At 49.7% G+C, this 27,660-nt stretch overlaps 1 protein-coding gene across 1 annotated transcript in view; it reads right to left on the bottom strand.

The window, feature by feature from the left end:
- ENTPD7 (ectonucleoside triphosphate diphosphohydrolase 7) overlaps window positions 1-26,501 on the bottom strand; it is a 47,478-nt gene extending 20,977 nt beyond the window's left edge. The window contains exons 1-3 of the mRNA XM_056528993.1: window positions 26,359-26,501; window positions 16,778-16,898; window positions 10,045-10,227 (exon numbers count right to left, since the gene is read on the bottom strand). Coding sequence (XP_056384968.1) covers window positions 10,045-10,227; window positions 16,778-16,785 — 191 coding nt within the window. The 5' untranslated portion in view covers window positions 16,786-16,898; window positions 26,359-26,501. The remainder of the gene's footprint in view (window positions 1-10,044; window positions 10,228-16,777; window positions 16,899-26,358) is intronic.
- Window positions 26,502-27,660: the final 1,159 nt, after the last annotated feature.

Raw genomic sequence — 27,660 nt, 5'->3', positions numbered from 1 at the left:
GGAACGGATTACCATCGTATGTTGCGGGACCACTGTATTACGGTGGAGATGCAAAGTAGTGCTGCACATTTTTTTTTTTTTCTATTACTTTATTGACTGCTAAAGCCAAACAAGGCGATATGGCAGTGTTTTCCAACCAAGATGCCTCCAGCTGTTGCAAAACTACAACTCCCAACAAGCCCGGACAGCCGAAGGCTGTCCGGGCTTGTTGGGAGTTGTAGTTTTGCAACAGCTGGAGGCACCTTGGTTGGCAATATTACACTAAAAGAACTGACTATTAGAAGTTCCAACTAATCCGATTCCACCTGGGAGCAGGTCGTATGGATCGGCTAATGGGCCTAATGCACAGGAAAAAACATTCATGAAGACTCAAACGCTCCGCTGAGGATCCTAATAGGAGAGATTATATTCTGCTTACATGTACGGCGTGTCTGTCTGCAGCGACAGCCTCATCTGTTATATGAAATCATCGCGCTGCAAACAGGGACGACGGGTTTTGCTTACGGAGCAAAAAAAAAAATTTAAATGGAGCCACCGGTTAACCAGGTCACGGCGGAGAGATAATAGACTACAATGCCCAATAGGATAAACATAACGCGGTTAGGACGCCACAGGAGCATCATGTTCCCTACCAGTAATAACGCCGCCGTCTGGGGACCGGCAATAGCAGCCGGGCCAGGTACTGAAACCCATCGTACAAGCATTCCAGGGTGACCAGAGCGAAATCGACTGATCCGCGTGGTATCTGGTAAGTAAAACCTCAAATCAGGTTAGGCTGTAACAGAACTTGTTCCTGCAAGCGGAAAAATCACACAGAAGCCCAGATAAGCGATGGGTCTTCTGACAGCATTATACCGGGGCCCCAGCTGGTGTTTGATGGTGCTTGTCACTTCTCGGTCTTAGGTTACATGATCTGTGGTTACATCATGTCTTGGCTTCCTTTGCGGTGGTCTTTAAGGCTGGAGAAGCTTTCCTAATCCCTTTGTTGGATGCGCACATTATTAGGGCTCCTTTGTGGGTTAATGAGAGTATTAACACGTCTGGAAAGGCCGATGATAGCCGGGCCCCTATAGCCTGGTCAAAGTACTGTCTAACATCTTAGCCTTTAATCCGCCTCCCTATGATGACCCGCAAGTGTTTGGGTTGTGTCTTGAGGCAGCTGACACTTGTAATAGATTCAGACATAATGATATTTTGTTTTGGTGGAAATTTTAAGCATGTGAACGGTGCAGCCCGGTGATGACAAAGGTGGAGAAGGTGTTAGAAATCTACAACTCCTGACATGCTGGGAGTTGTAGTTTCACAACAGCTGGAGGCAACCTGCTATGGTGGTTTTGCACAAGCCACCTACTTGCTGCAATGCATTACCCCACTATAAGGAGTTAGTCAATCCTATTAAAAGGGGTACTCCGGTGGAAATGTTTTTTTATTTATTTATTTATTTTTTAAATCCACTGGTGCCAGAAAGTTAAACAGATTTGTAAATTACTTCTATTAAAAAATCTTAATCCTTCCAGTACTTATCAGCTGCTGTTATGATCCATAGGAAGTTCTTTTTCTGTTTGAATTTCCTCTCTGTCACGACCACAGTGCTCTCTGCCGACACCTCTTTCCATTTTAGGAACTGTTCGGAGCAAGAAAGGTTTTCTATGGCGATTTGCTCCTACTCTGGACCGTAGGGATCGACCGATTATCGGTTTGGCCGATATTCACGATTTTGGACGTTATCGGTATCAGCAATTACCTTGCCAATAATCCGATAATGCCCCGTCCCCCCGCATGCCCCTTCATGCATCCCTATTGGAGAGCAGGAGATACAGCGCACGGGTATCTTCAGCTCTCCCATAGAGATATATAGATGGGGGGCGCCAGACAGCGCTTCGTGCAGGGGCCAACACGCTCCATTCCTGGGGAAAGCCGGGGCGCCGTGCAGGAGACACTTATCCCCTGGATAGGGGGATATGTCCCTTAATAAATAAATTATACTGAATTTTTTTTTACCACAAAGAGGTTGATTATACATACACACACACACACACATATATATATATATCTCATCAATCTGTTTAGCTCTTTCTGCTTTATAGTTACTTCCAAAGATTATGTATTCCTATAGGATGCCAATCTGTGTCATCTATTTCAGATTACGACCTTCTGTAGAAAAAATGATGGACGTATGTCTTTTTTTTTCAACCATATATACTATGTTAGGGTACAGTCACACCATGTTTTTGCAATACAGTTCCCGTATCAGGTTTTTGATGTAAAACGGATTCCTCAAAACCTGATTAAACTGTATCAAAACGTGTGTACAAATTCCAACCCCTATACAGTTAAAAACCATATACGGTTTGAAAAATGATGTCCGGTTGCATCCGTTTTTTTAAAGGAAAAAACGTATACGTTTGTAAACTTTTCACTCCATTATGAATAAAGTTTCACTTGTTTGATTGAAATTCCAAGAAAAAAAATCTGTTCAAAGTCAAAAACCGTATGGTGAAAACCGGATGGAACCGTACGCACACAGTTCTGTATAGTTCCCATTGACTCCCATGTTAAAAAAAAAAACGTATACGTTTTGTTTCAATACGGTTTTTCACCCGTAGGCTACCGTTTTGGGTATGGGGAGGAAAAAAAAAAAAAAAACTGACAAAACTGTACAGGATGCAAAACGGACACAACCTGATGCATCTTTTGGCATACGGTTTTCAATGGAGAGTCAATGCATACGGTTTTCAATACGATTCCGTACGGTTTTCAAATTGGAAATGTATACGGGAACTGTATTGCAAAAACGTGGTGTGAACCCAGCCTAATATGGCGTCCAATTGCATGGCTTAGTGAACATCTAATAAATGGATACATCAAGTCTCCCAAAAGCTGAAGCTGCCACAGCCACTCTCCATGCAAATATCAAGGGGTCAAAGTAGAGGATCCACCAGGACATGTACCCCAATTGGATCTAATGACATCCTTATTGCCTATCCCAGTGTTTCCTGATAAGGGTGCCTCCCGCTGTTGGAAAACTACAACTCCCAGCATGCGCGGACAGCCTTTGGCTGTCCGCGCATGCTGGGAGTTGTAGTTTTCCAACAGCGGGAGTTACCCTGGTTGGGAAGCACCGGCCCATCCTACTTGATAAAAGTCTGATAAGTGGAGATCCAACCGTTGGGACCACCGTCGAGTACACGAACTGCCACATCAAACTATGAGACTGCTGATTGGTGGGGATCCCAGTGGTTGTACCCCAGACACTTAAAGGAGTTATCCAGGGAAAATTATATATATATATATATATATATATATATATATATATATATATATATATATATATATATATACTGGCTCCAGAAAGTTAAACAGATTTGCAAATTACTTCTATTTAAAAAAAAATCTTAATTCTTTCAGTACTTATGAGCTGCTGAAGTGGAGTTGTTCTTTTCTGTCTAAGTGCTCTCTGATGACACGCGTCTCGGGAACCGCCCAGTTTAGAAGTAAATCCCCCATAGCAAACCTCTCCTACTCTGTGCAGTTCCCGAGACAAACAGAGATGTCAGCAGAGAGCACTGTTGCCAGACAGAAAACAACAACAACTCAACTTCAGCAGCTGATATTTATTGAAAGGATTAAGATTTTTTAATAGACGTAATTTACAAATCTGTTTAACTTTCTGGAGCCAAAAAAAACTTTTTTCCTGGAATACCCCTTTAACACCTCTCCCTTGGTTAGGTGATCAGCCGTCAATATGGAAAAATCTCATTAAACTTGCATGCACTAGAGCTACGAGTGCCGACTTCCCTCCTATAAAGCAGATCATCCCCAGCGACAGGTGCACAATGATCACAATCCTAATCTTCACTAGATTCCATTGCATTGTGTCGCCCTTTGATGTCTGTACCAGGATATGACCCGGATTATGTTTTTCACCAAATTATCTTCGACAAAAAAGGAGGAAAGAAGTCTAATGAGACGACGGTCCGACAAAGTCATTACCAAGAAGGCTTTAATCATCGGCAATATTTTCCGAGCCCCCAAAACAGCAGCTGCTGAGCTGGGAATCACTTAAAGGAGTCTCAAGGAGCTCAACATATGGGACTTCAGAGCCACGTCTGACCCTGGAGACAGCTGTGAGGAGGTGGTGGGAACAGCGACACCTGGCAGGACGCCTCCTGGACGCCGCTCATTATACATAGGACGGCGCGGAGGTATGTAACAGCACCGCAACATATTGGGCTACAATACAATCATAACACAATCATAACATATAAAGGGGAGATTAAAGGAATGGGTGGGGTCATTCGACCTTCCAAAAGCTCCTTTAAAAAGGGAGTATTCTGGGATGGTTATACCGATTACCTATCCTCTTCTAAGCGTTGCATCATTGTTTTTACCAGGTATGACCTAATATACACTGCTCCAAAAAATAAAGGGAACACTTAAACAACACAATGTAACTCCAAGTCAATGACACTTCTGTGAAATCACACTGTCCACTCAGGAAGCAACACTGATTGACAATCAATGTCACATGCTGTTGTGCAAATGGAACAGACAACAGGTGGAAATTATAGGCAATTTGCAAGACACCCCCCCAATAAAGGAGTGGTTCTGCAGGTGGTGACCACAGACCACCTCTCAGTTCCTATGATTCCTGGCTGATGTTTTGGTCACTTTTGAATGCTGGCGGTGCTTTCACTCTAGTGGTAGCATGAGATGGAGTCTACAACCCACAGAAGTGGCTCAGGTAGTGCAGCTCCTCGAGGATGACACATCAATGCAAGCTGTGGAAAGAAGGTTTGCTGTGTCTGTCAGCGTAGTGTCCAGAGCATGGAGGTGCTACCAGGAGACAGGCCAGTACATCAGGAGACGTGGAGGAAGCCGTAGGAGGGCAACAACCGAGCAGCAGGACCGCTGCCTCCGCCTTTGTGCAAGAAGGAGCAGGAGGAGCCCTGTCGGAGCCCTGCAAAATGACCTCCAGCAGGCCACAAATGTGCATGTGTCCACTAAAACTGTCAGAAACAGACTCCATGACGGTGGTATGAGGGCCCGACATCCACAGGTGGGGGTTGTGCTTACTGCCCAACACCTTGCAGGACGTTTGGCATTTGCCAGAGAACACCAAGATTGGCAAATTCGCCACTGACTCCCCGTGCTCTTCACAGATGAAAGCAAGTTCTCACATGTGACAGACGTGACAGAGCCTGGAGATGCTGTGGAGAACGTTCTGCTGCCTGCAACATCCTCCAGCATGACTGGTTTTGGCAGTGGGTCAGTAATTGTGTGGGGTGGTATTTCTTTTGGGGGTCCCGCAAAGCCCTCCATGGGCTTGCCAGAGGTAGTCTGGCTGCCATTAGGTACCGAGATTAGATCCTCAGACCCCTTGTGAGACCATATGCTGGTGCAGTCGGCCCTGGGTTCCTCCTAATGCAAGACAATGCTAGACCTCATGTGGCTGGGGTGTGTCAGCAGTTCCTGCAAGAGGAAGGCAATGATGCTAAGGACTGGTCCGCCCATTCCCCAGACCTGAATCTGATTGAGCACATCTGGGACATCATGTCTCGCTCCATCCACCAACACCACGTTGCACCACAGACTGTCCGGGAGTTGGCGGATGCTTTAGTCCAGGTCTGGGAGGACATCCCTCAGGAGACCATCCGCCACCTCATCAGGAGCATGCCCAGGCGTTGTAGGGAGGTCATACGGGCACGTGGAGGCCACACACACACTACTGAGCCTCATTTTGACTTGTTTTAAGGACATTACATAAAGTTGGATCGGCCTGTAGTGTGGTTTTCTCTTTGATTTTGAGTGACTCCATATCCAGACCTCCATGGGTTGATAAGTCTGATTTCCATTGATAATTTTTGTGTGATTTTGTTGTCAGCACATTCAACTATGTAAAGACGAAAGTATTTTAGAGGTGAGCGAACTTACAGTGATTCCATTTGGCGGTTGCTGACTTTATCCTGCATAAATTAGTTCAGCTTTCAGGTGCTCCGGTGGGCTGGAGACTCTTTCCTAGGACTGTATCCACCTTTTCCAGCCCACCGGAGCACCTGAAAGCTGAACTAATTTATGCAGGATAAAGTCAGCAACTGCCGAGCCATGAAGTTCATGACGAATCGAATCACTGTAAGTTCGCTCATCTGTAAAGTATTTCATACGATTAGTTCATTCATTCAGATCTAGAATGTGTTATCTTAGTGTTCCCTTTATTTTTTTGGAGCAGTGTATTTTGGCTGTGTAAATCCTTCAGATCAAAGAATCCAACGGCACTCACAGTATAGATGCAAATAGTGTCACATTTATTATACTCACAGCAGGGACGACAAACAAAAATCAAGGGAGGGAGAAGAGATCGGAACAGCAGTCGTTTCTCCGCACACCGGCCACTTCTACTGGTTTCAGGAACCAGTAGAAGTGGCTAGTGTGCCGCGAAACGGACATTGTTCCGATCTGTCTGCTCCCTCCCTTGATTTTCATTTGTCGTCCCTGATGTGAGTATAATAAATGTGACACTATTTGCATCTACAAGTAATGGAGAGGTATGCCCCTTTCCCTGGTGGGGATCGCACAGCGGCACTAGCAGGAGGCTGTCTGTCAATTATGCACAGGAGCAGCAGTGATAAAAACCAAGCAGGTTTATTGGTTTGCATAAAATAAAATACAGGTACAGATGCAGAGACAACGCGTTTCGCAAGGATCCCCTTGCTTAGTCAGGTCTGGGGGGGTCATAGGAGTGGGGAGATTTAAATATACACAGCGCGCGGGAAACTTAACAGGACGAGGGTGACGTCACAGATACATCTCAACACATGCACATTGCAACAATGGGTTAAAAACATATTTGTCAAAGTTTACAATAAATATGGTGACAGTAAGAGAGTGTTATTATATTCCCTTTCTTGAAATAGAATTGTTAGCACTATTATTCCCTCAGCTCCGATGCTCGGAGGTGTACAGCTGAACGAATAATAGTGCTAAGAATTCTATTTCAACAAGGAAGGGAATATAAGAACACTCTCTTACTGTCACCATATTTATTGTAAATTGACAAATATATATGTTTTTAACCCATTGTTGCAATGCGGATGTGTTGAGATGCATCTGTGACGTCACCCCCGCCCTGTTAAGTTTCCCGCGCGCTGTGTATATTTAAATCTCCCCACTCCTATGACCCCCCTGACCTGACGAAGCAAGGGGATCCTTGCGAAACGCGTTGTCTCTGCATCTGTACCTGTTTTTTCATTTTATTTTATGCACACCAATAAACCTGCTTGGTTTTTATCACTGCTGCTCCTGTGCATAATTGACAGAAAGCCTCCTGCTAGCGCCGCTGTGCGATCCCCACCAGGGAAAGGGCCATACCTCTCCATTACTTGAATCTGCACGACCGCCATCACTGATGTTCGGGACCAGGACACAAGGCTGCTGCAATGACCGTTTTTGAGTATACATACTCATACATGTGCTTCACAGTGTTGTGCCTGCTGCGCAACACTGAAAGGTGAGTGAGCAATCTCACCCGTGTTCTCAATATACTCTTTTGCTTTATTAATTGGGAAACTTAGAGAGCGCCTTTCTTTTTCTGTTCCCTTTTACACATATGCTCCCACTATTTGCATCTATACTGTGAGTTCCTTTGGATTCTTTGATCTGAAGGTTTTATCTTGTGACTGTTTTGTCTGCTGGCAACTGAGCATCACATTATCTTGGATCATATTTCGTGTTGGGACTTCCCGGTGTAAAGAATACCCCCGGGAGAGGATCGGCTAATTGGGGTCAGTAGTGCCGACTGTCAGTCTTCTGTGGATTGTTGGATATTTTGGATGTGTCTGGTATGTGTGAATAAGACAGAGTTAGGCCATGTTCCCACATCGGAATGTCTGTGCCGGATTCCGCGTTGGAATTCAGCACGGGAATTCAGCTGCAGCAGAGTCCAATTGAATTCAACAGGATTCCGCTTAGCTGTGCAGTAGAATTTCTGTGCCAGATGTTTCCTCGCACGGAAATTCCATTTTCCATGTCCACACAAAGAATGAACGCGGGACGGCACATTTCCATGCAGTCCTAGCGCAGCCATATTATGCAAGCGCCCCGCAGTGTCTGGAATGTTCGCACGGAAATTCTCCGTTGGGACATTCCGGCATGTGAAAATAGCCTAAAAATACCAGAATGCCCTAGCACCTCCAATCAGACCCCACTGACCTAAGAATGATCTATGGGATTTTAGTTCATTCCAGCATTGCAGAGGAGCACTCCCTGAGGAAGCACTTTAGAAGCGAAACGATCGTTGGGGTTGGTAGGTATGGTCTGGCATTCTTGATTAGGCATTGGGCTCTGTTTTCTTCCAATTGACTTATGTTCGTCATAGTCTCATACTGAGGTTCCCTTGCATTCATAACCCTTACTGCCATTTATTTATGTGATCACTCTGCTTTATGACTTATACCTGCCTTTCCATGGTGATTCAGTGCCTTTTTTATGCATTCTGCACTTTTCTATGTATATTTTTATCTTTGTGAATTTAATAAAGTATATGGATTTATAATATTTCATGTTTTTGTGTGCACTGTTTGGTACACGTTTTCGGCGTTCCTATTTAGTTAGTGCACTCCCACCTACTTTTTACAGTAGGTTGGTTTTTCTCTTTTTTGGGTTAACGCCACATATATCCAGCCTCTATATTGGAATACAGCTATTGCGCTTATACACAGCATCCGCTAAGCCCCAGGTACTTATGCGCATTGCCACGGCCACGAGGACGCCACATACCCTCTGACCGCATTGGGGATTACCTGTACAGCCACAAAAAAAACTGGATATTTCATTACTGCTGTAACTTCTGAGACGGCTGAGTCTCTATCAGCATATGCCAAACATAATAGGACCGTGAATTTGAACATTCTCTCCGCTAATTCTACGCGATTTGGAGAAATTTATTGAAGCGCTGCAGTCCCCATCATTGAAGCCCACTATCACCGCTATCCATAAGAGACGGCCGAGTCTCTAAGCGGAGATCTATCCTTCAGCTCTTCAGTACTGCAGGTATACTTAACATTGCTAACACTGCTAGTATACCAGACATTGCTACATTGTTACCATGCAATAAATGTTACATTGTTGCCAATGGAGACCACTCATTCTACAAACAGCGCATTGAACAGTACAATTCTGCACTTTACATATTCGTTTCTATTCAAAAGACACGTGCGCCACTATTTTATTCTTACAGACTGGAATAGCCACAGACGTATGGCTTTTATATTGATTGTATACTATTATATATTTATATTATAATGTATTCTATGCTATGTAATTTTATAATAGATTTGTAAATTACTTCTATTAAAAAAATCTTTATCCTTCCAGCACTTATTAGTGGCTGTATATTACAGAGAAAGTTCTTTTGTTTGTGGATTTTTATTTTTCTGTCAACAGTGCTCTCTGCTGACACCTCTGTCTGTGTCAGGAACTGTCCTGAGCAGCATAGGTTTGCTATGGGGATTTGCTCCTGTTCTGGACAGTTCCTGATACGGACAGAGGTGTCAGCAGAGAGCACTGTGGACAGAAAAAAAGAAAGAAATTTAAAAAGATAACAGCCTTCTCTGTAGTATACAGCAGCTAATAAGTACTGGAAGGATAAAGATTTTTTAATAGAAGTAATTTACAAATCTGTTAAACTTTCTGGCATCAGTTGATTTACAAAAAGAATTAAAAATAAATAAAAGTGTTTTCCACCTAACCTATCTATCTATTGTTATCAGTGAAGTCTAAACATCACATTGACCCTTTATACATGTCTAGCTGCAAGCTGCAGACTGATCTAAAAACATCCTACTGTCTTTAGCTTATTTGTCCCTATCCCGTTAACCCAAAATCCACTGGGAATCTAAACTTCTCCTGCAGTTGGGGAAGGGGGCGCTATTCCAGTAATAATATATTGAGGAATTTCCATTTACATTACGGCATGTAAAAAGCCCCAAAGTAAAACAAATTCCTTATAATTGACGGACACGTATAATATCAAAAGATTTTACCAACCTCCTGAATTGCCGATCACGGGCAGCCTGGCCGCTCCAGATATTCGGGTCTACAACAGCCAACAGAATAAGCAGGAGGATTAAAACAAAAATCACCAAAAGGATAACTCGCTGCCGGGAAAACTGTGTGACCGAGGGCAGGCTGCAGTGCCAGGACACGGGGAACAAGCAAGAGAAACGAATCCTGAAAGAGACGGAAAATTCTAATTAGCAAAACCCAAGAATTATTGTAATCGCTTTACTACATATTACAAGTGACACATTCTTATTACTGAGGTGCACTGAAAAACACGAGTGTGTGTGTGTGTGTGTGTGTGTGTGTGTGTATGTGTATGTGTATGTGTATGTGTATATATATATATATATATATATATATATATATATATATATATATATATATACACACACAAATGATATACATAAATACACACATACATATATAACGAATATGTGAATTTATTTCTGTCTGCTTGAAAATGGCTCCATAGGAGCGGAAACGTTGCTTTGGATCTTCTGAGTGCTGCGTCATTGCAGTTGTTCCATCTAAAAGGACTTATATCAAGGAGTTCAGGACACCGGCACCAACTACACCCAGGATGAGTGATGCCGCAATACTTTTTGGATAGAGATATATATATATATATATATATATATATATATATATATATACACATACATACACACACACACACACACACACACACATACAGTATCTCCCATAAGTGAGTCCACCCCTCACATTATATAGTCATGGTCGTAAATGTTGGCATCCCAGAAATTTGTCTTGAAAATGAAGTATTTCTCACAGAAAAGGATTGCAGTAACACATGTTTTGCTATACACATGTTTATTCCCTTTGTGTGTATTGGAACTAAACAAAAAAAGGAAGGAAAAAAAGCAAATTGGACATAATGTCACCAAACTCCAAAAATGGTCTGGACAAAATTATTGGCACCCTTTCAAAATTGTGGATAAATAACATTGTTTCAAGCATGTGATGCGACTTTAAACTCACCCAGGGCAAGTAACAGGTGTGGGCAATATAAAAATCACACCTGAAAGCAGATAAAAAGGAGAGAAGTTCACTTAGTCTTTGCATTGTGTGTCTGTGTGTGCGCCACACTAAGCATGAACAACAGAAAGAGGAGAAGAGAACTGTCTGAGGACTTGAGAACCAAAATTGTGGAAAAATATCAACAATCTCAAGGTTACAAGTCCATCTCCAGAGATCTAGATTTGCCTTTGTCCACAGTGAGCAACATTATCAAGAAGTTTGAAACCAATGGCACTGTAGCTAATCTTCCTGGGCGTGGACAGAAGAGAAAAATATATGAAAGGTGTCAGGATAGTCCGGATGGTGGATAAGCAGCCCCAAACAAGTTCCAAAGATATTTTAACTGTCCTGCAGGCTCAGGGAGCATCAGTGTCAGCGTGAACTATCCATCAACATTTAAATGAAATGAAACTCTATGGCAGGAGACCCAGGAGGATCCCACTATGGAGGAGACCCAGGAGGACCCCACTATGGAGGAGACCCAGGAGGACCCCACTGCTGAAACAGAGACATAAAAAAGCAAGACTACATTTTGCCAAAATGAACTTGAGTAAGCCAAAATCCTTCTGGGAAAACGTCTTGTGGACAGATGAGACCAAGATAGAGCTATTTGGTAAAGCATATTATTCTACTGTTTACCAAAAATGGAATGAGGCCTACAAAGAAAAGAACACAGTACCTACAGTGAAATATGGTGGAGGTTCAATGATGTTTTGGGGTTGTTTTGCTGCCTCTGGCACTGGATACTTTGAATGCTGATTCTGGCATCCACAGAAAGGCTGGGTTCACACCACGTTTTTGCAATACAGTTCCCATATACGTTCTATTTGAAAACCTTATGGAACCGTATTGAAAACCGTATGCATTGACTCTCCATTGAAAACCGCATGCCAAAAGATGCATCCGGTTGTGTCCGTTTTGAACGTTTTTTTTTTTCCCCCGTACCCAAAACTGTAGCCAACCACAGTTTTTTTTAACATAGGAGTCAATGGTAACCATATAGAACCGTATGTGCGTACGGTTCCATCCGGTTTTCACCATACGGTTTTTGACTTTGCACAGTTTTTTTCTTGGAATTTCAATCAAACAAGTGAAACTTTATTCATAATGGAGTGAAAAGTTAAAAACGTATATGTCTTTCTTAAAAAACGGATGCAACCGTATATCATTTTTCAAACCGTATATGGTTTTTAACCATACACTGGTTAAAATTTGTACACACGTATTGATACAGTTTAGTAGGTTTTGAGGAATTCATTTTTTTTTTTTTACTCAAAAACCTAATACGGGAACTGTATTGCAAAAACATGGTGTGAATGCAGCCAAACAACAGACTTGTGTATTCTCTCTGAGGAATCCACACAAAAATGCATTATCTATGGAGCGCATTTTGAGCAGTCCTGGCGTCGGCAAGTTCTGCTGCCGCTCTCTGTCTACGGAATGTCCGGCTGGAAATTTTCCAGGGAGGACATTGCCACGTGTGAACATAGCCTTACAAGAAACATAACACCGGGGAGGGAAAAAGGCTGATTTGGCCCAATTTGGACATTTCCACTCCAAGGTTTAGACATTAATAGTCGTGTGTTGGGTTATTTTAAGGGGACACAACATTAAACACTGTTATACAGGACATGCACTCACTACTTTACATTGGAGCAGAGGGTCATTTCTTCAGTTTTGTGACCTAAAATATTTAATAAAATGTGAGTGGTTTATTCCCTTATATGAGATATATGTATGTATTATATACACATATAAAAAAATATCTACATATATATCTCTAGAAAAGCAGGTCTTGTGAGGTGTACCCATTATATAGTGGTTAGAAAAATGATGGTCCGAGGAAGGACAACCAGTGAACCAGAACCAGGGTCTCGAGCACTCAAGACTCATTGTTGTGTGTGGGAAGTGAAGGCGAGCTTGTGTGGTGTGACCTCAGGGAAGAGCTACTTAGGCACAAATGATAAAAGTCACTGCTGACTATGATAGAAAGGGAATCACAGATTGTTATGTATTAGAGTGCACATATGGACCCATCGACTGTCAAAAGCATCTACAATAGGCACATGAGCATCATAACTGGACCATGGAAAAAAGGTGGCCTGGTCTGATCGGTCATCCTTTCATGTGGATGGCCAAGTGCTATACTTACCTGTGGAAGAGATGGCACAAGTGTGTACTCCAGGAAGAACACAGTGTGATGGGCAACCTTGGGTCCTGGCATCATATGGATGTTACTGAGAGACTTACCACTTACCTAATTATTGTACAGACCAAGCCTTCCCCCCCCACCCCCAAATTCAGGGCAGAGGGACTCCCTAATAGCAGCAGCCTCACCAGGATAATGTCCCGGTCACACTGCAAACATTGGGGGAGATTTATGAAAACCTGTCCAGAGGAAAAGTTGCCCAGTTGCCCATAGCAACCAATCAGATCACTTCTTTCATTTTGCAGAGACCTTGTTAAAAATGAAAGAAGCGATCTGATTGGTTGCTATGGGCAACTCAGCAACTTTTCCTCTGGACAGGTTTTGATAAATCTCCCCCATTGTTCAGGAATGAGGAACATGACAAAAAGTCAAAGTGGCCACTTGGCCTCCAAACTCCCAGATCTCAATCAGACAGAGCAGCTGTGGGAGGGGGTCACCTTATAACTTACAGGATCTGCTGCTAATGTTTTGGTGCCAAATACCACAGGACACCTTCAAAGTGCTTGTGTAGTCCGTGTCTCAGTGGGTCACAACTTTTTGGGTTCAATGTTATGGTTGATCATTGTATGTATCCTCTACACACATAGATACAGTGCATGACTTTAACCCCTTAAGGACGCAGGACGTAAATGTACGTCCTGGTGAGGTGGTACTTAACGCAAAAGGACATACATTTACGTCCTAAGCATAACCGCTGATCGCAGCCAGGGACCCGCCGGCAATGGCCGACGCCCGCGATCTCGCGGGCGTCCGCCATTAACCCCTCAGGTGCCGGGATCAATACAGATCCCGGCATCTGCGGCAGTTCGCCATTTAAATGAACGATCGGATCGCCCGCAGCGCTGCTGCGGGGATCCGATCATTCATAACGCCGCACGGAGGTCCCCTCACCTGCCTCCGTCCGGCTCCCGGCGTCTCCTGCTCTGGTCTGTGATCGAGCAGACCAGAGCAGGAGATGACCGATAATACTGATCTGTTCTATGTCCTATACATAGAACAGATCAGTATTAGCAATCATGGTATTGCTATGAATAGTCCCCTATGGGGACTATTCAAGTGTAAAAAAAAAATGTAAAAAAATGTAAAAGTAAAAAAAAAGTGAAAAATCCCCTCCCCCAATAAAAAAGTAAAACGTCCGTTTTTCCTATTTTACCCCCAAAAAGCGTAAAAAACATTTTTTATAGACATATTTGGTATCGCCGCGTGCGTAAATGTCCGAACTATTAAAATAAAATGTTAATGATCCCGTACGGTGAACGGCGTGAACGAAAAAAAATAAAAAAAAGTCCAAAATTCCTACTTTAATACATTTTATTAAAAAAAAAATTATAAAAAATGTATTAAAAAGTTTTTTATATGCAAATGTGGTATCAAAAAAAAGTACAGATCATGGCGCAAAAAATGAGCCCCCATACCGCCACTTATACGGAAAAATAAAAAAGTTAGAGGTCATCAAAATAAAGGGATTATAAACGTACTAATTTGGTTAAAAAGTTTGTGATTTTTTTTAAGCGCAACAATAATATAAAAGTACGTAATAATGGGTATCATTTTAATCGTATTGACCCTCAGAATAAAGAACACACGTCATTTTTACCATTAATTGTACGGCGTGAAAACAAAACCTTCCAAAATTAGCAAAATTGCGTTTTTCGTTTTAATTTCCCCACAAAAATAGTGTTTTTGGTTGCGCCATACATTTTATGATATAATGAGTGATGTCATTACAAAGGACAACTGGTCGCGCAAAAAACAAGCCCTCATACTAGTCTGTGGATGAAAATATAAAAGAGTTATGATTTTTAGAAGGCGAGGAGGAAAAAATGAAAACTTAAAAATTAAATTGTCTGAGTCCTTAAGGCCAAAATGGGTTGAGTCCTTAAGGGGTTAATGACTGAGACGAGTCTCCACGTTCAGAGTATTTTTCCCCCCCCCCATCAGCTAAAAAGTGGGCGAAATCCCTTACAGAAAACAATAGAAAGTATTTATTGGGGCTGGAGAAGTTCCAGGAGCCTAGTGGCTCACGTGTCAGGAAAGCTGCTCTTGGATATTTACTTATTAGACTGTTAAGGAGTACTATAGCGTTTTTTTTTTTTTGTTTTTTTTTTTATTAACCCTCCGTGCCCAGGCAGCAAAATGAAACAAAAAACTTTAACTCACCTGCCTACGTTCCCCCGTTCTCCGGTCCCTGTCTTTTTCCACTTCCTGCGGGTCGGTGAGCAACTCTGCTCTCAGCTTATCACCGGCCACAGCAATGTCCTGCGGCGGCTGGTGATACGCTGAGAGCAACGTGACTCACCGACCCGCAGGAAGCGGAAGACGACAGGGACCGATGAACGGGATGCTGATATCGGAGCAACGGGGAGGGGGGACGTAGGAAGGTGAGTTAAATATTTTGTTTCATTTTGCAGCCCGGGCACGGAGGGTTAATTTTAAAAAAAGCACCATAGTCCTCCTTTAACATTGATTTCAATAAAAGTCTATTGCCTGACCTCAAAAAAGGAAAATTGGAAAGATCTATCGGTAACTTAGGCCCCTTTCACACTGCCGGTATGACCCGTCAAATACGGCCGGCAAACGAATTTTTTTTTTTGCAGTTTGACGGCCATAATTTAGACAGGTCATAACAAGCAATAACGGATCCCAATGGACCCCATTATAGTCAATGGGGTCCGTCGGGCGCCTTTATTTTCAGAGAGAAAAGCAGTAGAGATGAGTGAACTTACAGTAAATTCGATTCGTCGCGAACTTCTCGGCTCGGCAGTTGATGACTTTTCCTGCATAAATTAGTTCAGCTTTCCGGTGCTCCGGTGGGCTGGAAAAGGTGGATACAGTCCTTGGAAACTCTTTCCTAGGACTGTATCCCCCTTTTCCAGCCCACCGGAGCACCTGAAGGCTGAACTAATTTATGCAGGATAAGTTATCAACTGCCGAGCCGAGAAGTTTGTGACGAATCGAATTTATTGTAAGTTCGCTCATCTCTAAAAAGCAGGAGAAAAAGACAGTGCAAGCACTATTTTTTTTTTCTACAGCTTTTCTCGATGCTAAAATAACGGGCTTCACACTGCCGGAGACAACCGGCAGTGTGAATGTAGCCTTAGTGTTTCCCAACCAGTGCGCCTCCAGCTGTTTCAAAACTACAACTCTCAGCATGCCCGGACAGCCGAAGGCTGTCCGGGCATGCTGGGATTTGTAGTTTTGAAATAGCTGGATGCATACTGATTGGGAAACACTGGACTAACTACTTAGAGTAGTATCCTCCAACCTACTATACCCAGCAACCAGAGATTGCAGCCACTAGTGTAAAGGAAGGCGGAAATATGGATCCACCTTTTACAGGATTAAAAAAAAAAATATATATTATTATATTAATATGGGCATATGAGCAACTCCATTTTGTCCAGTTCTGCCCGTTTGCGATATATCTACTCTCTTCATATCTGAAATGTATTTTGTATGTATTTTAGTTACCTGGCCATATGATCTCCGTCAGCTGCTCCTGGTGTCGCCCATCCACATGTCACCTCTTACACAGTCTGCCGCAGGGAAGTGGAGCCTCATACACCAACATTGCCTCCTCCTCCTGTCCTGGCTGAGAAGTACAGGAGAGTTACACCTGGGGAACAGGCGTCATTTTTCTATTGCTCCCTAATGTTACATGACGTGTTACATGAGTTGTTGAACATTAACCCCCAGATAACACACAGCTGACACGCTGGATGAAGATAACAAAACATAAAAACGCCATCTGTGACCAATAGGATAAGGACTGAAGCATTTTCAGTTACATGGTCAACTTTCCAAATTCTTACATCATGTATAGGTTAATATGTATTTGGGGGGGGGGGGGCGTCATTGTACCCATGAACTGGAGGAATTCTATGGGTGAAACGTACCTGCACCCCAGGTGTGTTCACATGGAAGGGGGGGCACTTGTACCGGGGGAGCTCCTATAGGGGGAAGCATGGTACCTGTACACGGGGGCTCCTACAGGGGGGAGTATGGCACCTGTACCTGGGGGCCCCTACAGGGGAAGCATGGTATCTGCACCCGGGGGCTCCTATAAGGGGGGGACATGGTACCTGTACACGGGGCTCCTATAGGGGGAAGCATGGTACCTGTACATGGGGGCTCCTATAGGGGGGGGCATGGTACCTGTACACGGGGGCTCCTATAGGGGGGGCATGGTACCTGTACACAGGGGCTCCCATAGGGGGGAGCATGGTACCTGTACACGGGGGCTCCTATAGGGGGGGGCATGGTACCTGTACACGGGGGCTCCTATAGGGGGGGGCATGGTACCTGTACACGGGGGCTCCTATAGGGGGGGCATGGTACCTGTACACAGGGGCTCCCATAGGGGGGAGCATGGTACCTGTACACGGGGGCTCCTATAGGGGGGAGCATGGTACCTGTACACGGGGGCTCCTATAGGGGGGGCATGGTACCTGTACACAGGGGCTCCCATAGGGGGGAGCATGGTACCTGTACACGGGGGCTCCCATAGGGGGGAGTATGGCACCTGTACACGGGGGCTCCTATAGGGGGGGGCATGGTACCTGTACACGGGGGCTCCTATAGGGGGGGCATGGTACCTGTACACAGGGGCTCCCATAGGGGGGAGCATGGTACCTGTACACGGGGGCTCCTATAGGGGGGAGCATGGTACCTGTACACGGGGGCTCCTATAGGGGGGAGCATGGCACCTGTACACGGGGGCTCCTATAGGGGGGAGCATGGTACCTGTACAAGGGGGCTCCTATAGGGGGGAGCATGGTACCTGTACACGGGGGCTACTATAGGGGGGGAGCATGGTACCTGTACACGGGGGCTACTATAGGGGGGGAGCATGGTACCTGTACACGGGGGCTCCTATAGGGGGGAGCATGGTACCTGTACACGGGGGCTCCTATAGGGGGGGGCATGGCACCTGTACACGGGGGCTCCTATAGGGGGGGGGGCATGGCACCTGTACACGGGGCTCCTATAGGGGGGAGCATGGCACCTGTACACGGGGCTCCTATAGGGGGGAGCATGGCACCTGTACACGGGGCTCCTATAGGGGGGGGCATGACACCTGTACACGGGGCTCCTATAGGGGGGAGCATGGCACCTGTACACGGGGGCTCCTATAGGGGGGAGCATGGCACCTGTACACGGGGGCTCCTATAGGGGGGAGCATGGTACCTGTACACGGGGGCTCCTATAGGGGGGAGCATGGTACCTGTACACGGGGGCTCCTATAGGGGGGGGGGGGGCATGGTACCTGTACAAGGGGCTCCTATAGGGGGGACATGGTACCTGTACACGGGGCTCCTATAGGGGGGAGCATGGCACCTGTACACAGGGGCTCCTATAGGGGGGGGCATGGCACCTGTACACGGGGCTCCTATAGGGGGGGGGGGGGGGGGCATGGTACCTGTACAAGGGGCTCCTATAGGGGGGACATGGTACCTGTACACGGGGCTCCTATAGGGGGGAGCATGGCACCTGTACACAGGGGCTCCTATAGGGGGGGGCATGGCACCTGTACACGGGGCTCCTATAGAGGGGGAGCATGGCACCTGTACACGGGGGCTCCTATAGGGGGGGGGCATGGCACCTGTACACGGGGCTCCTATAGGGGGGAGCATGGCACCTGTACACGGGGGCTACTATAGGGGGGGGAGCATGGTAACTGTGCACGGGGGCTCCTATAGGGGGGAGCATGGTACCTGTACACGGGGGCTCCTATAGGGGGGGCATGGCACCTGTACACGGGGGCTCCTATAGGGGGGGCATGGCACCTGTACACGGGGCTCCTATAGGGGGGGGCATGGCACCTGTACACGGGGCTCCTATAGGGGGGAGCATGGCACCTGTACACGGGGCTCCTATAGGGGGGGGCATGGCACCTGTACACGGGGGCTCCTATAGGGGGGAGCATGGCACCTGTACACGGGGGCTCCTATAGGGGGGAGCATGGCACCTGTACACGGGGGCTCCTATAGGGGGGAGCATGGTACCTGTACACGGGGGCTCCTATAGGGGGGAGCATGGTACCTGTACACGGGGGCTCCTATAGGGGGGGGGGGGACATGGTACCTGTACAAGGGGCTCCTATAGGGGGGAGCATGGTACCTGTACACGGGGGCTCCTATAGGGGGGAGCATGGCACCTGTACACGGGGCTCCTATAGGGGGGAGCATGGCACCTGTACACGGGGGCTCCTATAGGGGGGGGCATGGCACCTGTACACGGGGCTCCTATAGGGGGGAGCATGGCACCTGTACACGGGGGCTCCTATAGGGGGGAGCATGGTACCTGTACACGGGGGCTCCTATAGGGGGGAGCATGGCACCTGTACACGGGGGCTCCTATAGGGGGGAGCATGGCACCTGTACACGGGGGCTCCTATAGGGGGGAGCATGGCACCTGTACACGGGGGCTCCTATAGGGGGGAGCATGGCACCTGTACACGGGGGCTCCTATAGGGGGAGCATGGTACCTGTACACAGAGGCTACTATAGGGGGGAGCATGGCACCTGTACACAGAGGCTACTATAGGGGGGAGCATGGCACCTGTACACGGGGCTCCTATAGGGGGGGGACATGGTACCTGTACAAGGGGCTCCTATAGGGGGGAGCATGGTACCTGTACACGGGGGCTCCTATAGGGGGGAGCATGGCACCTGTACACGGGGGCTCCTATAGGGGGGAGCATGGCACCTGTACACGGGGGATCCTATAGGGGGGAGCATGGCACCTGTACACGGGGGCTCCTATAGGGGTGGGCATGGCACCTGTACACGGGGGCTCCTATAGGGGGGGGGCATGGCACCTGTACACGGGGGCTCCTATAGGGGGTGCATGGCACCTGTACACGGGGGCTCCTATAGGGGGGAGCATGGCACCTGTACACGGGGGCTCCTATAGGGGGGAGCATGGTACCTGTACACGGGGGCTCCTATAGGGGGGAGCATGGTACCTGTACACGGGGGCTCCTATAGGGGGGGGCATGGCACCTGTACACGGGGGCTCCTATAGGGGGGAGCATGGCACCTGTACACGGGGGCTCCTATAGGGGGGAGCATGGCACCTGTACACGGGGGCTCCTATAGGGGGGAGCATGGCACCTGTACACGGGGGCTCCTATAGGGGGGAGCATGGCACCTGTACACGGGGGCTCCTATAGGGGGGAGCATGGCACCTGTACACGGGGGCTCCTATAGGGGGGTGCATGGCACCCGTACACGGGGGCTCCTATAGGGGGGTGCATGGTACCCGTACACGGGGGCTCCTATAGGGGGGAGCATGGTACCCGTACACGGGGGCTCCTATAGGGGGGAGCATGGCACCCGTACACGGGGGCTCCTATAGGGGGGTGCATGGTACCCGTACACGGGGGCTCCTATAGGGGGGGCATGGTACCCATACACGGAGGCTCCTATAGGGGGTGCATGGTACCCGTACACGGGGGCTCCTATAGGGGGGAGCATGGTACCTGTACACGGGGGCTCCTATAGGGGGGAGCATGGTACCTGTACACAGAGGCTACTATAGGGGGGAGCATGGTACCTGTACACGGGGGCTCCTATAGGAGGGAGCATGGTACCTGTACACAGAGGCTACTATAGGGGGGAGCATGGCACCTGTACACGGGGCTCCTATAGGGGGGGGGACATGGTACCTGTACAAGGGGCTCCTATAGGGGGGACATGGTACCTGTACACGGGGCTCCTATAGGGGGGAGCATGGCACCTGTACACGGGGCTCCTATAGGGGGGGGGGACATGGTACCTGTACAAGGGGCTCCTATAGGGGGGACATGGTACCTGTACACGGGGGCTCCTATAGGGGGGGGCATGGCACCTGTACACGGGGGCTCCTATAGGGGGGGGCATGGCACCTGTACACGGGGGCTCCTATAGGGGGGGGCATGGCACCTGTATATGGGGGCTCCTATAGGGGGGGCATGGCACCTGTATATGGGGGCTCCTATAGGGGGGGCATGGCACCTGTATATGGGGGCTCCTATAGGGGGGGCATGGCACCTGTATATGGGGGCTCCTATAGGGGGGGGGCATGGCACCTGTACACGGGGGCTCCTATAGGGGGGGGGCATGGCGCCTGTACACGGGGGCTCCTATAGGGGGGGGGCATGGCGCCTGTACACGGGGCTCCTATAGGGGGGAGCATGGCACTTGTACACGGGGGCTCCTATAGGGGGGGGCATGGCACCTGTACACGGGGGCTCCTATAGGGGGAGCATGGTACCTGTACACGGGGCTCCTATAGGGGGGGGGCATGGTACCTGTACACGGGGCTCCTATAGGGGGGGGGGCATGGTACCTGTACACGGGGGCTCCTATAGAGGGGGAGCATGGCACCTGTACACGGGAGCTCCTATAGGGGGGGGGGGCATGATACCTGTACACGGGGGCTCCTATAGGGGGAGCATGGTACCTGTACACGGGGGCTCCTATAGGGGGTGCATGGTACCTGTACACGGGGGCTCCTATAGGGGGGAGCATGGCACCTGTACACGGGGGCTCCTATAGGGGGGGGGCATGGTACCTGTACACGGGGCTCCTATAGGGGGGGGGGGGGGCATGGTACCTGTACAAGGGGCTCCTATAGGGGGGACATGGTACCTGTACACGGGGCTCCTATAGGGGGGAGCATGGCACCTGTACACAGGGGCTCCTATAGGGGGGGGCATGGCACCTGTACACGGGGCTCCTATAGAGGGGGAGCATGGCACCTGTACACGGGGGCTCCTATAGGGGGGGGGCATGGCACCTGTACACGGGGCTCCTATAGGGGGGAGCATGGCACCTGTACACGGGGGCTACTATAGGGGGGGGAGCATGGTAACTGTGCACGGGGGCTCCTATAGGGGGGAGCATGGTACCTGTACACGGGGGCTCCTATAGGGGGGGCATGGCACCTGTACACGGGGGCTCCTATAGGGGGGGCATGGCACCTGTACACGGGGCTCCTATAGGGGGGGGCATGGCACCTGTACACGGGGCTCCTATAGGGGGGAGCATGGCACCTGTACACGGGGCTCCTATAGGGGGGGGCATGGCACCTGTACACGGGGGCTCCTATAGGGGGGAGCATGGCACCTGTACACGGGGGCTCCTATAGGGGGGAGCATGGCACCTGTACACGGGGGCTCCTATAGGGGGGAGCATGGTACCTGTACACGGGGGCTCCTATAGGGGGGAGCATGGTACCTGTACACGGGGGCTCCTATAGGGGGGGGGGGACATGGTACCTGTACAAGGGGCTCCTATAGGGGGGGGCATGGCACCTGTACACGGGGGCTCCTATAGGGGGGAGCATGGCACCTGTACACGGGGGCTCCTATAGGGGGGAGCATGGCACCTGTACACGGGGGCTCCTATAGGGGGGAGCATGGTACCTGTACACGGGGGCTCCTATAGGGGGGAGCATGGTACCTGTACACGGGGGCTCCTATAGGGGGGGGGGGACATGGTACCTGTACAAGGGGCTCCTATAGGGGGGAGCATGGTACCTGTACACGGGGGCTCCTATAGGGGGGAGCATGGCACCTGTACACGGGGCTCCTATAGGGGGGAGCATGGCACCTGTACACGGGGGCTCCTATAGGGGGGGGCATGGCACCTGTACACGGGGCTCCTATAGGGGGGAGCATGGCACCTGTACACGGGGGCTCCTATAGGGGGGAGCATGGTACCTGTACACGGGGGCTCCTATAGGGGGGAGCATGGCACCTGTACACGGGGGCTCCTATAGGGGGGAGCATGGCACCTGTACACGGGGGCTCCTATAGGGGGGAGCATGGCACCTGTACACGGGGGCTCCTATAGGGGGGAGCATGGCACCTGTACACGGGGGCTCCTATAGGGGGAGCATGGTACCTGTACACAGAGGCTACTATAGGGGGGAGCATGGCACCTGTACACAGAGGCTACTATAGGGGGGAGCATGGCACCTGTACACGGGGCTCCTATAGGGGGGGGACATGGTACCTGTACAAGGGGCTCCTATAGGGGGGAGCATGGTACCTGTACACGGGGGCTCCTATAGGGGGGAGCATGGCACCTGTACACGGGGGCTCCTATAGGGGGGAGCATGGCACCTGTACACGGGGGATCCTATAGGGGGGAGCATGGCACCTGTACACGGGGGCTCCTATAGGGGTGGGCATGGCACCTGTACACGGGGGCTCCTATAGGGGGGGGGCATGGCACCTGTACACGGGGGCTCCTATAGGGGGTGCATGGCACCTGTACACGGGGGCTCCTATAGGGGGGAGCATGGCACCTGTACACGGGGGCTCCTATAGGGGGGAGCATGGTACCTGTACACGGGGGCTCCTATAGGGGGGAGCATGGTACCTGTACACGGGGGCTCCTATAGGGGGGGGCATGGCACCTGTACACGGGGGCTCCTATAGGGGGGAGCATGGCACCTGTACACGGGGGCTCCTATAGGGGGGAGCATGGCACCTGTACACGGGGGCTCCTATAGGGGGGAGCATGGCACCTGTACACGGGGGCTCCTATAGGGGGGAGCATGGCACCTGTACACGGGGGCTCCTATAGGGGGGAGCATGGCACCTGTACACGGGGGCTCCTATAGGGGGGTGCATGGCACCCGTACACGGGGGCTCCTATAGGGGGGTGCATGGTACCCGTACACGGGGGCTCCTATAGGGGGGAGCATGGTACCCGTACACGGGGGCTCCTATAGGGGGGAGCATGGCACCCGTACACGGGGGCTCCTATAGGGGGGTGCATGGTACCCGTACACGGGGGCTCCTATAGGGGGGGCATGGTACCCATACACGGAGGCTCCTATAGGGGGTGCATGGTACCCGTACACGGGGGCTCCTATAGGGGGGAGCATGGTACCTGTACACGGGGGCTCCTATAGGGGGGAGCATGGTACCTGTACACAGAGGCTACTATAGGGGGGAGCATGGTACCTGTACACGGGGGCTCCTATAGGAGGGAGCATGGTACCTGTACACAGAGGCTACTATAGGGGGGAGCATGGCACCTGTACACGGGGCTCCTATAGGGGGGGGGACATGGTACCTGTACAAGGGGCTCCTATAGGGGGGACATGGTACCTGTACACGGGGCTCCTATAGGGGGGAGCATGGCACCTGTACACGGGGCTCCTATAGGGGGGGGGGACATGGTACCTGTACAAGGGGCTCCTATAGGGGGGACATGGTACCTGTACACGGGGGCTCCTATAGGGGGGGGCATGGCACCTGTACACGGGGGCTCCTATAGGGGGGGGCATGGCACCTGTACACGGGGGCTCCTATAGGGGGGGGCATGGCACCTGTATATGGGGGCTCCTATAGGGGGGGCATGGCACCTGTATATGGGGGCTCCTATAGGGGGGGCATGGCACCTGTATATGGGGGCTCCTATAGGGGGGGCATGGCACCTGTATATGGGGGCTCCTATAGGGGGGGGGCATGGCACCTGTACACGGGGGCTCCTATAGGGGGGGGGCATGGCGCCTGTACACGGGGGCTCCTATAGGGGGGGGGCATGGCGCCTGTACACGGGGGCTCCTATAGGGGGGGGGCATGGCACTTGTACACGGGGGCTCCTATAGGGGGGGGCATGGCACCTGTACACGGGGGCTCCTATAGGGGGAGCATGGTACCTGTACACGGGGCTCCTATAGGGGGGGGGCATGGTACCTGTACACGGGGCTCCTATAGGGGGGGGGCATGGTACCTGTACACGGGGGCTCCTATAGAGGGGGAGCATGGCACCTGTACACGGGAGCTCCTATAGGGGGGGGGGCATGGTACCTGTACACGGGGGCTCCTATAGGGGGAGCATGGTACCTGTACACGGGGGCTCCTATAGGGGGTGCATGGTACCTGTACACGGGGGCTCCTATAGGGGGGAGCATGGCACCTGTACACGGGGGCTCCTATAGGGGGGGGGCATGGTACCTGTACACGGGAGCTCCTATAGGGGGGAGCATGGTACCTGTACAAGGGGCTCCTATAGGGGGAGCATGGCACCTGTACACGGGGGCTCCTATAGGGGGGGGGCATGGTACCTGTACACGGGAGCTCCTATAGGGGGGAGCATGGTACCTGTACAAGGGGCTCCTATAGGGGGGAGCATGGTACCTGTACAAGGGGCTCCTATAGGGGGGAGCATGGTACCTGTACACGGGGGCTCCTATGGGGGGGGGAGCATGGTACCTGTACACGGGGCTCCTATAGGGGGGGAGCATGGCACCTGTACACGGGGGCTCCTATAGGGGGGGGTGGCATGGTACCTGTACACGGGGGCTCCTATGGGGGGGGGAGCATGGTACCTGTACAAGGGGCTCCTATAGGGGGGAGCATGGTACCTGTACACGGGGGCTCCTATGGGGGGGGAGCATGGTACCTGTACACGGGGGCTCCTATGGGGGGGGGAGCATGGTACCTGTACACGGGGGCTCCTATAGGGGGGGAGCATGGCACCTGTACACGGGGGCTCCTATAGGGGGGGGTGGCATGGTAGCTGTACACGGGAGCTCCTATAGGGGGGGAGCATGGTACCTGTACACGGGGGCTCCTATGGGGGGGGGGAGCATGGCACCTGTACACGGGGGCTCCTATAGGGGGGGGGCATGGTACCTGTACACGGGAGCTCCTATAGGGGGGGGTGGCATGGTACCTGTACACGGGGGCTCCTATGGGGGGGGGAGCATGGTACCTGTACAAGGGGCTCCTATAGGGGGGAGCATGGTACCTGTACACGGGGGCTCCTATGGGGGGGGGAGCATGGTACCTGTACACGGGGGCTCCTATAGGGGGGGCATGGCACCTGTACACGGGGGCTCCTATAGGGGGGGAGCATGGCACCTGTACACGGGGGCTCCTATAGGGGGGGGTGGCATGGTAGCTGTACACGGGGGCTCCTATAGGGGGGTGCATGGTACCTGTACACGGGGGCTCCTATAGGGGGGAGCATGGTACCTGTACACGGGGGCTCCTATAGGGGGGGAGCATGGTACCTGTAGGAGCCTTATACGATCTACTAATCTACCTTGTTTAACCTGTCAGATGTATTTCCGCTCAGTATGAATTGCCGCTGCCAGGCGCTCCTGTCACAGACCGTGTGCCCATACAGACAGCTACATAAGATGCCTCTATTCTCCACACCCGGAAGCAGCCAGCCGGCACTACGTGCTCCCGTTACCACGTCTTCAGGCTTTTTTTTTTTTTCTGAATAACTTTATTGACAGCAGAGACTGTCTGGAACTCGAACATTGAGGTCATGTGACTTGGAGTTTATCGGGCCGCGTTTACAGTGCAGTGCGGGGCCCCTACTGACCTATGTTTATTTCTGTGTTCTCCTCAGTCCATAAACACCTGAAAGTTCACGTTTAACCAGTTTTAATTCCCTTTAGAATAGGGTAGTGTTTCCCAACCAGTGTGCCTTCAGCTGTTGCAAAACTACAACTCCCAGCATGCCCGGACTGCCGAAGTTTTGCAAATTATACAGTGTAATTTTCTGTAAAAATGACAGGTTATCTTTATGTCCCTACTAGAGATGAGCGAACTTACAGTAAATTCGATTAGTCACGAACTTCTCGGCTCGGCAGTTGATGACTTATCCTGCATAAATTAGTTCAGCCTTCAGGTGCTCCCGTGGGCTGGAAAAGGTGGATACATTACTAGGAAAGAGTCTCCTAGGACGGTATCCACCTTTTCCAGCCCATCGGAGCACCTGAAAGCTGAACTAATTTATGCAGGAAAAGTCATCAACTGCCGAGCCGAGAAGTTCGTGACGAATCGAATTTACTGTAAGTTCGCTCATCTTTAGTCCCTACGATTACAACGATGCCCAATTTATATAGGTTTTGTTTTATTTTACTATTTTTGGTCCGGAAATTTGTATGCTTAAAATTGTCCCCTTTTGGGGATGTATGAGGGCTCATTTTTTTGTGCCGTGATCAGGGTGAAATCATTGTGACAGGTTCCCTTTAAATCTGAAGATTTTTATATAGGATAAAATAAAGTCTCTCACAATGTCCGGATGTTTTCCTGAGCGTCCGCTATAGTGCAGAAAAGGAGTTGAACATTTTTCCCGCCCCATATGCCAATAAGCCTTAACCCCTTAAGGACCCGGGCTTTTTCCGTTTTTTCATTTTCAATTTTTCCTCCTTAACTTTAAAAAATCATAACTCTTAAAAATTTTCACCTAAAATTATATATAATGGCTTAATTTTTGCGTCACTAATTCTACTTTGTAATGACATTAGTCATTTTACCCAAAAATCTACGGTGAAACGGGAAAAAAAATCAATGTGCGACAAAATTGATGAAAAAACACTATTTTGTAAGT

The sequence above is a fragment of the Hyla sarda genome, chromosome 7 (genome assembly GCF_029499605.1).
Source record: "Hyla sarda isolate aHylSar1 chromosome 7, aHylSar1.hap1, whole genome shotgun sequence".
Lineage (NCBI taxonomy): Eukaryota > Metazoa > Chordata > Amphibia > Anura > Hylidae > Hyla > Hyla sarda.
This window is presented reverse-complemented; position numbering and strand designations above follow the sequence as displayed.